Source organism: Oryzias latipes, chromosome 8 (assembly GCF_002234675.1).
Source record: "Oryzias latipes chromosome 8, ASM223467v1".
NCBI lineage: Eukaryota > Metazoa > Chordata > Actinopteri > Beloniformes > Adrianichthyidae > Oryzias > Oryzias latipes.
Window position 1 is genome coordinate 11268088 of NC_019866.2, and position 14148 is coordinate 11282235.

Here is a 14148-nt window from a genome sequence, read left to right on the forward strand (position 1 = left end):
GATGCTTCTTTACGAGTGTCTGAAATGATCACAGCAGTGGTTGTTTGTGTGCGTCAGTCTTTTTAGATTAGTTCATTCTATATTGTGAGTTGGGACACTTTTAGCATCATGCAAAAAGGGTTTTGGGATGAGTATTGTTCTGCAAGAGCCTGTGATGAAGAGGTGAGAACAAGTGAGGAGTAGGAGTGAGCATATTATTTGTTTGCAGAGTGTTGTTTTTTTTTAAATCATTTTGCACTCATGGCTTCCAAACAAAGGAGCTTGGAGAGGGAGATAATGTGATTGGGCTCTTACAGGAAAAGGTTATCTACTGCCCGCGTCTGCACAAGACAGACCACTTTGCATCAAGAGGTCGCCTCTAATGACGCTCAAGGACTCCAGAGACGGCCGGCCGCTTGCACAGACCTGCCTCATAAACCATCAGAATGATTTGTAGAGTGACAGATGTACACACGCACATGTGCACGTACACAGACTCAGCAGGAGAGAAACTAAAGACCTCAGCTGGAACTCGGCGTGGTGCTTCCTGACCTTTCCCTGCAACTCGGCCCTTTAAAGCACAGCTGAATTCTGATGATGCTTTTTGCTGTTACTGCTTGAGAGAGCTCCAATCTACTGCCCGGCAACACAGCAATTTGAGCTGATACAAGGTTAGATTGTAGATGAGATTGTCATTGACAGGATAAGATAAGGAACAGAAACACAATTTATTATTTATCATGACATTTATGTAATGTTCATTACGAAATTAATCGGGGACCTTTTTTCTTTTCTTTTTGCAGATTGCAAACAAGTTCAGGACAGGTCCAAATAAATACAGTCAAATTCAGCTTTGTTCATTTAAAGTATTTATATATAACTGTCTAATTAAAGTCCCACTCCAAGTTACCATTGGAAACGCTATTTTAAAAGCATTCACAGTGATCCTTTAAATAAGGATTATGCCATTTTTAACTAGTATGAAAAAAACTGTGTAGTTTTCAAAGACATAGTTTCTCCAGAGCGGCAGAGGTTTGTTAGAAATTCACCTTTAACGTGTTACCAGGACCGTTGGCAGAGAGCAATCCCGGCCCCCCTTCCCCTCCCCATGCTGAAAGCTCTCTGTTTACTCGCTCTCCCACTAGTTTATAGCCCCTCCCAACCCCAACTTAACATTACCGGTACAACAAAAAAGAAAAAGCAAGCAATAGTGAAGCTATCCAGCTGTAAAGATTTCTCATTTTCAAATGTCAATTTTTCCTGTGTTCCTTATTCTCTATTTGAATAAAGAAATAATCTGGTATATATTTCTTCCGTCATCAGAAAAATGCCACAAGAACATGTCAAAAACACCCGAAACACATTTTTCAGTGGAGTGAATTTTTAAAAGCAGTTTATTTGTCCTAAGAAAACTGTCAGATTGGGTCTGGAGTTTGGGGAAATCTGTTTGGCCTTTATCTCTTTTAAATAGCTGGAAAGTGGAGGAAAGGACAGACATGAAGGAAAGAAAAAAAGGCACACCAGAGATTCCATGTTAGGAGAAGGGAAAAAATAGCTGTGTCTTCAATCGAAGAGGGAAATGCTCTGCTTGAAAGTGTGACATTTTCAAAATAAGTTAGAACTCGGTCAATCTGCAATGTTTTCATTATGGGCTGGTTTTGTTCCCAATTATATTTTTATCTTTTCCTCATTTGGGAGCCAATTAAGAGAGGCTAAAACTAAAGAAAGGTGTTCTCTGCATCACTCTGTGACATTAAAACATGGTAGATATTCAAAGGAAAGGTCGACATAAAGCAACAAGGAGGCAGCTCCAGAATGGACTTGCCATGAACAAAGTTTATCACAAGGAAAGGCTGGGAATTGTTCCCAACAATACATTCGTTTTGATGGGAGCCAAAGCCTAACGAGAAGTGATAGACAGAAGACACAACAGCTGATCCTCCTGTCAGCTTCCTTAGTTGTCAACTTGTCAGTGCCTTCCCTGAATTTAACAGATTCATGTTTGGTTTCATTTTGCTTTGTTTGACATATTTTAACCCATTTACTCATTAATCATAAAGCTTTGTGGTTAAGATATTCAGCTCAGGTGTAGATGAAGGCCATCTGTTAAGGCCCATCAAGCAGTGAAACATGGATAAGAAGGCATTACAGGTGATGACCACAGTCATCTTGAATCGTGTGGATTTTTTCCTGTCTTATCAAGACTTTGGATATAGATTTTTTAAAAATCTTCTTAATTTTCAAAATCTGCAATTTTTCTCAGTGTTCACTACCCTTTATACCTGTTCGCTGCACCTTGACATCTAAAACTGACAGAAGGGTGACTTTTTATCTCCATTCTGCCCCACGTTTGCATTCCAAATTTTAGTTTTCCTCCGTAAATGCATGATTCCTTTTTACTTCATGTAAAGGTATTCAGTTTCAAACTGGAGACCCGGTAATAATGTGGATTTTGGGGTGGATCCCTTCATGGATGTATTGGACTCCTGCACGCACAGCTGTTTTAATCCACAATGAGCTTTAACAGCATGTGTGTTATGAGTTGACCTTTATGCATAAATAAATACTATTGTTTCTCTGTGACCTCCATCTTAAATTATTCAAAGCTTTGAACTTTCATAAAAAATCTGTATTAAACCGTAGAGAACTCAAAAGCGGCTAAATACTCAACTACGTTTACCGGTAAAATGGGTTTAGTGTCACTGATGTAAATAAAATAAAGTTTTGCATAAAGAATCTTAAATAGAAAAGCGATCGCTGTGAATGATTGCATTCACTCTACTTTAATGTGTATTTGGACAGTTTTTCAAAGTTAGACATCACATTTCTTACTGCAGGGTTTGCTGTAATCACAAGTAAGAGTGTTGTGAGTCACATACTTTAGGATTGCTGCATGCTTTAGACTGGTGTGAATGTGACTGTTGTTCTGACTCAATCTGGGCTGCGAATTTCAAAACTGGAAAAACAAAAGCAGCCCAGACTTTCTCTAAACTATTTGCTTATTTTTTTTAGGGTAAACTTATCTTTCCTTGACTTTGTTGGCTCGTAAACATCATTGCTAGAAATCTTTAGAGGAAGTAGTTTTGTAGCTTGACAGAAAACTGTGTCATGCAAACTAATATTTTTTCAACTGTGTTGGGAAAAGGTGGGCATGGACGAGGTGGGGGGAACCCCGCCTACCTATGAGCTCAATTTAGTGTCATGGTGGGAGACAGAAAACGATTTGATTAGCAACTTAATGAAATCAGTCCCTGCTTGCTTGTGTGTTTGAGTTGTCCTTAACAATTACACATTTCCATTTGTAGCAGACTCGGAGTCTGTCCTCAGTTTCCTGCTGCCTTCGCTCGTCTGCAGTGACATTCTGCACCACTGGTGCGGGGAATTACTTTGTTGCTTCTGCCTTCATTTGCCCATCCCTGAATCTCGTCCAGGCAGCAATCCAAACACACTGTTCGTTGATTGGGTGCAGAGTGGGGATGCTTTTCTGCAGTTTCACTTTTGTTGTTGCCTAAGTATGACATGGAGTCCAGTGTAAGGGTCCGCCTGAGGGTGGCTCTGCACAGACAGTGGCAGAATTGTCAGTAGTACTCAGCACAGACAATACAAGGCTGCAGCTTTGCATACAGTTGAATAATGCAGATCAATACACAGTCACCATTACTTACCTGCGCTGCGGACAAACGCACAGATACCTCTTTGCGTTGCCATCACAACAGACTGTGAAATGAAATGAAATGAACAGGGGTCTTCTTGGCTTCATTTAGATAAACGCCCAAGTTTTGTTGTTGAATGACCTGAAAACCCTGAAAGTGCCACGTTTATGTTTGAATCGTAGCACCAGTGTGGAAAATAGGAACTGATGGAGGAACTTCCTGCTTCAAGTCATGTGGGGAAAAAACAAAGGATGTTTTTCTAAAAGGAATAATGATGTGTGTCCTTGTTTCCCTAATTGACTGAAATCGGTCATTGAAATCCTTTATTTGCAAAAACTAAATCAGTTTTATTTCCCCCTAACTCCAAAAAAATCTCCTGTCTGAATTTTTGGGAGGCGTGAAACCTTTATGGGGCAATAGAAAGGGTTATATGTTGATAGACCTGGGAGGATGCAGGTGTTCAAATATTGGCACCTGTTATGTATGAGGCGTTCATGGTCATCCGATACAAACAAACTCTATGTACTGATCTCCACTCTAAAAAATAAAAAAGTGATGAAAACTCTAAAGTTGTGTTGAATAAAAGGAAACTAAAAAGAGAAAAGGAGATCTTTGTTTCTCATTTTGCATTTTGTAAAAGCTATAATAACAATAATAAAAAAACACATTTTCTGTATATGTAAAAGGAAAAAAACTGTCTCAAGTGAATGACCTTGACTTTTTCAAAAAGCAAAATGTGTCTCTTTAAAATCTGCTTAAATAAGAGAATTCATCCCAAGTACCTAGCCTGTGCTGAATCCTAATGCAACCATCACCACTGTCATACTCTCAAGGATGACTAAACCTGGCTGAGGTTGGCTTCAGTTACACTTACATTCTGTCTTTGCCTCCTTTTTGTGTTTCTCTCCAGGCCAGAGGACCTACCTGATTTCTGGCAGAAGGGATGAGCTTCACTCTCACTGCAGCTGCTCCCGAATGGAATCGTCTGTTCCAGAAGATCATCAGTGTCCCATGCCCAGTGCACTCACGCCTGATGGAGCCCCCCCAGCATGCACTCTTCCTCCAGACAAAACCAAGGTGAGTAGTAACTGTATCCGATCAAACCAGGAATGATGTAGTAAGTAGCTTTTATCGCCACACAGCTACACTGCCAGAGGAAGAAAACCTACCTCTTTGTTCACCACAGCCTATTGCCTGTATGTGGGTGTACTTGAAGCTTAGAAGAGTATTTTATATATGTATTTTTGTTGCATGTAAGGATGCTTTCATTTGTTTGGCTTTCCGCCACATGTGCAACTATTTCTACATGATTTATTTCCTGTAGATACATAATTTGAATGTGGGGCACAAGGAGATGCTTCCTCTTCACATTTGAGCGACCTTCGCCCACAGAGATACCCTCTCCTCTCTCCAGCAGTTTGCTTAGTAAAAATAACCAACTTTGAGTGCTATTAAGTCACTTTTGCCATTAGCTTTAGCTTTGCAAAAAATAGAGGAAGGCTTAGTGGCTGAGGCAGAGTAGGCAAATTAGAAATTAGAGACTGCAGGAGGGAAAGGAATCAGCAGGAGGCCTTGGTACACTAATGTGGCAACTCAAGGCATTTTAAATTGTACCGCTTACAACCTCTATATGGAGTGTTTTAGCCCCTGCAATCTTCAAAGGGTTTATTACCGGTTATGGATCTAAAAGGAAGTCTGGTGCATGTTTTGTTAGGTTCTTTTCGGACTTCGAATGTAGAAATTATGGAGTCTCTGTGCTGCTATACATGTGTATCTGACTGTATCTGTGTCAGGGTCAGCCATAACACACACAGACCTCACATACTCACACAGACACCCACATGCGAGAAAAAAAAAAAAAAACAGACCTTGAGCCAGAGAAGACCTCCTCTTGTTTACTTTTTGTCTCCACTCACATTTCTTAGTGCCTGTTTACTAAAACCTATGTCTTATGGTTGATTTATGCACAAATCACAAATATTTTCTTTAATCTACAACATTTGCCATTTCTCCCTCTGAAAATACCTCCAATCTGTGTGCAGCCCCCTTGTCTGCCCTGCAGTGTGGCCCTGATAGCAGGGGAGGATCAGGTTCTGGAGTTGGTACACAATGGCTGCCATGATGATCACAAAACCAACAACAGCGAGGTTAGCCTGTTGTTGACATCTGAGGCAAACATAAAGAAAAGTTATCTTTTATGTAACTATGTTTGGTTTCTTTTTTTTTTTCATGACAAAAGTGTGTTTGTTGATGCCCACTCTTTGTGCCACAATGCTGATTCATAATATATAATAGAAGTTACTCCTCTATAAGCCACGGATAACGTAGCTGCACACAAATCCATTAGAAGGGGTTTGACTGATTCCCAGTGTTTAGTCCACTGGTAAATAATTGAAAACAGAGATCCATTATCACACTTGGCTTTCCTGGGAATTCAGGATGTCTCCTTCTCAACTGTCTTTTCTTTGTAGGACTCTTCAAATCTAAAGTGCTCCCCAGCAGCTTCTTTTGGGCGCAGCCCCAAGGCAGTGAATGGCCTGCTCAGCCCTCAGCTGGAAGCACTGAATAACAGCCAGACATCGCTATGTGAGATGCTGCAGGAGAAGGAGAAGAAGACATGGAGCGGGGCAGGTATGGGCATGGATCACTCGGCGCTCATCCCTCTTCGATCCAAAAACTTCAGAGAAAGGAGCGATGCTCACTTTGTGGATGTGATCAAGGAGGACAGGTAGTCATAACTTTCACATTTTACTTTTTGATCCATGTGCGCACATCTCTCCAGCAGCTAATTATCATACTTAATTTTCTATAACTTTTCTCCTCAGTCTTATGAAGGACTATTTCTACAAACCTCCCTTAAACAAGCTGAGTCTCACCTTTCTGGAGAGAAGCCTTGAATCTGCTTACCGAATAAGCTACCAGGAAGAGGTATGTGTTGTGTGACATAACTGTGCCTTATGTGTGAAATAGTTTAGTGCGTGCTTTGAGATTATGCTTTCCCTCACTGCTAATTGTATTGCCTCTTTGTGCTCTGAAATGGTATGTTCTTGCTTTTTGTTTTTAACACGTGCGTGCATGTTCGGTTGCATTATTCTGCCTTTTTTCTGATGTCCTTTGTCCGAGTCTCGTCTGGAAAGCCTGTTAGCGCTAGGTTATCACAAGACTGCTCATGACTGCGGCAAAGACAAATCACTGCAGGACCTGTAAGGCAGTTTTGTGCTAGCTTACAATGTCCTCTGCTGGTGCCTCTGCAGAAGTACATGTTTTATTTGCTTCTGCTTTTCTAGGTTTGAACTGTTGCTGATGGAAGCTGGCAGATCATAGAAAATAGTTTTGATGGATGATCTTGGTTCATTTCTGTCGTATCTTTTGTTCTGATACTGTCCTCCTTCTCAGGTGGAGAACCAGGCAGCGGTGCGCACGTTCGCCAGCCCAACATTCAGCTCTTTCCTGGACATGCTGCTGTGCTGTTTGGTATTTCTGGCTCTCTCTCTGGCCTGTTTCCTCCGAGCACTTGTTGACCCGCAGAGCAACAAGCTGTCCACACCAGCACTCATTCTGACAGCTGCAGCTGCACTGCTAGAGGCTCTGGCTCTGCTATTTGCTGTTCGGTGAGATGCTAAATACAGAGTATGGGTCTTAAACTACCAGCCTTGCACCGCTCTCTGCCATTAGGAGATACAAATTCTAGCTACTCTGACAGTGTGCTTCAAGCATAAAAAGCATTGATAATTACCAGATAAAATCATGTATTTAGAAGCCTTAGAAAGTTTTTTAAGAGCAGATTTGTGAAATTTCTTTTACTTTCCGTAAAAAAGGAAAAATAGCTGGAGGATTGAATTTTTGACATAGAGAAATGGTGAAGACAATCCTTAAAGAAATGACCAGAGTTGTATTAAAAATGTGTAATTTGCACAGTTTAAATAGAGAAAAATGTCCAGAAAATGAACATAAATTATGGACACAATAGGTAATGTGGTTTGAGTTTGCTTTGGAAAATTATTCTAGAGTTTGGCACATTTCTAGTGAATCAAAATAATTTGTGGTTTCTTTATGTTTTCCTCTCTAGTATGGCCTTCTTTCTGGACAGTGTGTTGACTTGCACTCGGGGGCTAATGACAGCCATCTCAGGCTGGATGGCGCGACACTTCATTGGATCGGTTCTGGTGTCTCTTCCCACCGTGGCAGTCTTCTCACACGTCACTTGTGATGTGGTTTTCCCCACTGAGGTAGACTCAAATTTCACTTTTTGTGAAATCAGTTTTGTCTACCCGTATGGATATGATGCAGAGAACATTTGTTTATGTTCTATCTGTAGTTTATTTTTTAATTCTGAAAGAATAGCTTGAAAACAGTAAAAATGACCTTTTTCGAAGGTTGTTTCTATTTAGTAATCTTGCTCTCTGCTTGTTTTTTTCAGTTCATCTGCTGTGCCATCATCATAGCCATTATTCAGTACTGTAACTTCTGTCAACTTTGCTACTGGATGCGCTCCACAATAGCAACACTGGTGGGGCTGGCTATGGTTACACTGCTCTTCAGTTTCCCTTGCAGGTATGAGAAACATGTTGAATGTAATGAAAAAGAAGTTAAATCAATAGGGGTGTAATGATTAATCGACCTAAACGATAAATCGATTTATATTTCTACGATCTAACCAGATCGACCTGTTTCAGGCAAGTTCTTAATTGAATCAAACTATTCCATTCTAAAATAGTTTCAAAATTAAATAAATCGATTATATCAGTACACCATACAGTGTGGTGTAGTGCTCTCATTACATTCCATTTGCAAGCAAAACAAGGAATCTGGAAAACTTCACCTACACTGTACAGTACCCCTCCATTCATCTCTGAGTCACTGGTTGAGTTTTTGGATAAAAGGACTCGGATCAATTTTAGGTCAGAGAATTGGATCGTTCAAAAGGAACCAAAATTGACTATGACTCCTATTGTCAACCACAAATTATGATATGAATCGAGTCGTTGTTGACATGAATCATAACACCCCTATAAATCAATGAAAATGTGTATATGTTTTGTGTGCTTGAGGGCTGGTGGGTAAGAGATGATGCAGTGATGAAAAAAACATTAGCATTTCACAGTAATGAAATCATATTCTGCTTTTGTTGTGCTTAACTTATTGATTTATTGATGGATTTGTTTTATTTCTTATCTCTTCTAGTCTTGCTGAGGGCCTGTTTTCATGGTAAGTGTGATTAAATGACGATTTATCGTATTTCGGGCAGATACTCGCGGCAGTGTTTACAGTTAATACCCTAGGGCGGTTCAGTCAATTAACTCACCTGCTCAGCGTCCTATTTAAGCCCAGGTGCGCAGGTGTTCATTCTCTTTCTACCTTCAGCGCTCATTCTTCGCCCCACCCTCCTCCCCGGCTTCCACCTGTGGGCTCCGTAAAGGGGGTTTTGTTACCCGAAAGTGTTATGGAAATTTCTCATGGAATTTAACGGAGCCTTATGCCAAACGAAATGTGAATGCCAACTTAAAGAATGTTAAAAATGTCAAATAAATATTTCTTACTGCAAGAGTTGTCTGACTGAAATGTGTTTTACTTGCTTAATTGTTTTTTAAGAATATTTTTGCTGCCAGGTTTTTGAGCGCTCTGGTTGTCATCTTCCTAGCCAAATATTGCATCACTGAACATTGCTCTTTCTGAAAGGGGGCAAAGTTGTTAAAACACACAGTTGTGTAGTTTGAATACCATTGTCAAAAGGTAAATAGGAACGTCTCTGCTTGTAGAATCTACCTATTAAACTGATCTGGCTCCAGTTACTTTCATTTTTAATCAAGACTCACTCCTGAAGTCATTCTTTAATTTTTCTCTTTGAGCAGTAAATTATGAGGTAAGTTAAAAAAGAATTATAAAAAAATTAATTAGGTTTGGGCGCTTATCTTGACAATGCGACAGCCTCCATATAGCTATAGAATTTTTCCTTTCTACTGCCAGTAGCCAGCGAAATGTTCATCAGTCTTCATCCTTCTCTTTTTCAGGTCTAACACCAACAACAAGAGCAACATTAGTAACAACAGCAACAATAGTTCCACTCTCTTCTCTGACTATCGACCAATCCCGAACCAGGATTTAGCTCTTGAGGTTTGCGTAGCCTTTTTCCTGCTCCTCGTCTTGGTCTGGTTCCTTAATCGGGAATTTGAGGTCAGCTACCGTTTGCATTACCATGGTAACGTGGAAGCTGATCAACATCGCATCAAGATTCAGAACATGAGGGATCAAGCTGACTGGCTGCTTCGCAATATCATTCCAATCCACGTGGCAGAGCAGCTCAAAGTCACTCAGAGTTACTCCAAGAACCACGACAACGTGGGTGTCATATTTGCAAGTATCGTAAACTTCAGTGAGTTTTACGAGGAGAGCTATGAAGGAGGCAAAGAGTGCTATCGCGTCCTCAATGAGCTCATAGGCGACTTTGACGAGCTCCTACGAAAACCTGCGTTCGCAAATATCGAGAAGATCAAGACCATTGGAGCCACTTACATGGCAGCCTCTGGACTCAATGCTCAGCAGTGCGCGGATGCAGCTCATCCTCATGCACACCTCCGTGCTCTTTTTGAATTTGCCCTTGAGATGATGCGTGTGGTGGACGACTTTAACAAAAACATGCTGGGTTTTGGCTTTAAGCTCCGCATTGGGTTTAACCACGGCCCTCTGACAGCGGGTGTGATTGGCACCACCAAACTTCTCTACGACATTTGGGGTGATACTGTCAACATCGCCAGCCGCATGGATACTACAGGTGTGGAGTGTCGCGTCCAGGTTAGTGAGGAAAGCTATTGTGTGCTTAGCGGCATGGATTACGAGTTTGATTATCGGGGTACGGTTAATGTCAAAGGTAAAGGGCAGATGAAGACCTTCCTTTACCCTAAAAGCAGTGACAGTGGCCCCGTGCCTCAGTACCAACTCTCGGTCTCACCAGAGATCCGAGCACAGGTGGATGGGAGCATTGGACGCTCTCCCACTGACGAAATAGCCAGCATGGTTCCTACATCCAGCACGTCTGCAAGAAACGCAAATCCTTTAGTACTCAGTGCTAGTACGGGTTCCTCAAAGACAAGAGGGCTAAACAACCTGAAAGAGGCAGACATCTATGAAAGACGCCCTTCCTCAGAAGCTGCTTGCACCAGGCGGTCCATGTCTCACAGTGGCTTAACATCCATACCTGCCAACAATACAGAAGGATCATCTTCAAACATCTCATCCCACGTCCAACACGAAACATTCCAAAACTCCACAAGGTGTCTGAAAGACAATAAGAGCGACAAACACGAGAAAGAGGACACTGCTGCTGGAGAGTTAACCAGGCTTTAAGGATTCGTTTATATGAATATGTCTTGTTACAAGTTCTCAGCCCTTTAAACAGTAGTAACTGTTCTTTTCTGTGTAGAAGTGCTGTACATTTGTAAGCAGAAGGGGAGACTGGCTTTTTCCTGTCAGTTAGGGAGGGAGGTTATTTGCTGTCTGTGCGTGTAAAACCTTTATTTTTTTAAACCTAAGAAGAAAAAAATCAAATCCTGCATATTAGGTTAAATCTTCAGTTTTTGGCAAACATTGATGTTTATCAGTATTTTTAGGAGTATAAGTACCCCTGCCTAAAAATGATGCGACATATGTATGGATTCTCATACCATCAATGCCTGCAGAGATGCACATGTCACATCAGGCTCTGATGGGTTGACTGATTTGATTTTCACTGCACCTTTAATCTTGATTATTTCTTATGTCTTTTAAGTGCCTTTAGAATAGAATACAATGTCAACTAGGCCTTTTTAGAAAAAAGGGAATAACAACATAAAGGGAAAATTGTAAATAGGAATTTTTGGGTGTAAAAAAAAAGAAATGCTTTGCTTTTGTTTACTTCACCAACTCTGTTTTGTTTTGCGCCAGTATTGTTGTCTTTTTACTCATAGATGAAAACTAGAAAATGTGATATAGGAATAAGAAAAAGGTCCTAAATGAGGGAAAACGTGCACACAAATGGTCTTGTGGATGTGTCAAAGTGGGAAAATTCCTCATGAGAGTCACAGCCAGGACTAATCAATACAGGCTACAGGCTAACAAGGATCAGCTGCATATATTGTGGGAATGTATCTGCATGCATGTAATGTAGTGCGTGTCTGTGTGCTTGTAAAGTCAAGTCATGCAACTCTTAATGGGCAAACTGCAGGATTACAGGGGCTCTAGGAATTGCTTCAAGGAGCAAGAAGAAAAAAAAAGTTGCTGATGAGACGGCTTTTTCTCTGTCAACAGTTTGCGTTGCTTCAAGATTGACAGACAATTACCTGGACTAAACTGAATCAGCATGCTTGCAGCACATAAAGATTTCCAGCATTTTGACCCTCTAGAATAGCTGTGGTGTCGTGTATTTCAATCTACCCTGCGCTCTACCTGTGGGGTGCTTTAACTCATGACTTTGAATGGGCTACTAATGACATTGTGTGTTCATTTATAGTGGTTCGAGGTCATCAATGAGGTTAACGGATGTTTTTAAATCGTGTGTGTTGCATACATTTTGAGCTATTAAGAGGGGGAGTCGCCCTCTGCTATCTGTAATGAAAGGCATTGCAGGAGAGCTTGATGCTTTTGCTGTTTTCAGTCTTTAAACAGCATGAAAATTAATGTAATAACAATGTAAATGCAATGTACTAAATAAATTGAATACCTTTTTTTGTTTTTGTTTCTGTTTAATAGAAAATTGTTAAGTTGATTTTATAGCTGTGCATTCTGCCTCAATCAGCGTTTCTCAGCTAAAAAGTATTGTGTGCTCAGTGACAAAAAGGACCTTCACCTTTAATGGCTGTTTTTATTAATTAATTATAACCCTAATTTAAATCCATAGAACACTATCAATCTAGGATTTTAAAATCCTTACCAAGAAAACAGTTGTAGAAAATGATTTGTCTATTTTTGTTGAACATAAAAAACCCAGTTTCATTAAACATTTTGCATTTCTTAATACTGTAATAAAGGCAAGGACAGGGTATGGGTAATAGGTGCCTTTATGTGTAATTTAATTTTCAAAACATTGCATATATTTGCAGTATTTTACAGCTTGAATTTTTTTTTTCCTGTCTGAGTTTGGAGCAGTGCCTTTTCTTAAAATATTAAAATGAAATGTAATAAAATACACAATAACATAATTTAAAGTGGTAAAATTATTGCAATATTTTGTCCTCTGTTATATGCCAACAGTAATAGGTTAACTTACATTTTGGTTGAACATAAAAGGAACGATTTGTTTGTTAATGAGCACAGAATTCTGGTTTAAAATTTGTTTTCCACATGAAAGGGACAAAAATTACTGTTCATTTAGGGTTAAATGCTTGTGTAGCTGATGACTCTTGATTGTCATGTAAGGTATTCTCTTGTATTATTAAAGTTGAAAGATGTGTTGAAACTGTGAGCATTTTGGCAACAAAAAGTTATTTTGCAAACATATGTTAACTTGGCATGACTTAGTTGAGTGTAACATTCTGAGCTCCACTATAGATCAACGCTTTGGAAAATGCTGGTGCCAAAGAGTGTCATTTTCATTACTTGCAATTTCTGTATTTGATTTGATCTCTTCGAAACTTATTTGATAGCAACAATTTCTACAGTCAGCGCTCATCCTACTCACAGTTAAATACGATTGCTTAAGGCTCCTTCATACATAGTATGCTTTTCTGTTGTATGCACACTTCTTTTTTATCATTTATATAAGTGCATGTACAAAAAGTATTAAATAGCCTAAAATAATTAGATGAGTAATGCTTTTGTGTTCTGTTTCCCTGCATTTGTGTAATACTGTATGAATGTTTTTTGAGATGTTGTGTGAGCTTTAGCTTTTATTATTTAGAAGAATGTGATTTTACATTTCTTTTAACTTTAATCTGAGCAAGAAAAAAGAACAACATGCTATAGCTTTGGTCAAAGAAATCTTTTTCATTTTCTTCTTCCACTTTCGGCTTCTCCCATCAATGAAGAAAAGATTTTCACTCGAAGGCTGTTGATTTAGCTTGCAATTGTTTAAGTTAAATTAGATTTAATAGATTTTCAATTTTTTTTTAGTATATAGCATTGTTGCATGGCAATTCTGTTTGAAAGGTTTCCATAAAATATAAGAACATTTGTTAAACAAAAAAAGACTGTTAGTACATTTACTTAGCAATTTCCCCCAAGTGTCAATTTGTTTACTAATTCACACTAAGATTTACAGGTGATGCCTCGTTTTACCACCGATGAGGGGCTTTTTTTTGGGGGGGGGGGGGGGGGGGGGGGGTAGTCAATTTTTTTGTTTTATACTGTATTTTCAAAATACATTTTTTCCATGCAAAGACGAGGCGTGCAATTTAATGTTTTAATGTGGGGATTTCTTTAAATAATTAAAAAAACACAATATTATTGTAGCTGTTTAGAATATGAAGCTAGTTGATAAAGCTATTGTCAATGTAAAAAAAGATGGCTAAAAATAATTTTAGCATGTGATTCGATTTATTTAAGG

General features: G+C 39.5%; 1 protein-coding gene across 2 annotated transcripts in view; it reads left to right on the top strand.

The window, feature by feature from the left end:
* adcy9 (adenylate cyclase 9) overlaps positions 1-13403 on the top strand; it is a 32086-nt gene extending 18683 nt beyond the window's left edge. Inside the window, exons 2-10 of one of the 2 annotated variants that reach the window (XM_011478180.3) lie at positions 4543-4709; positions 5675-5779; positions 6104-6360; positions 6458-6560; positions 7029-7243; positions 7702-7861; positions 8053-8186; positions 8817-8840; positions 9644-13403. In XM_011478180.3, coding sequence (XP_011476482.1) covers positions 4543-4709; positions 5675-5779; positions 6104-6360; positions 6458-6560; positions 7029-7243; positions 7702-7861; positions 8053-8186; positions 8817-8840; positions 9644-10976 — 2498 coding nt within the window. In that variant the 3' untranslated portion in view covers positions 10977-13403. The remainder of the gene's footprint in view (positions 1-4542; positions 4710-5674; positions 5780-6103; positions 6361-6457; positions 6561-7028; positions 7244-7701; positions 7862-8052; positions 8187-8816; positions 8841-9643) is intronic. The other variant, XM_011478182.3, reaches the window with a different exon arrangement.
* Positions 13404-14148: the final 745 nt, after the last annotated feature.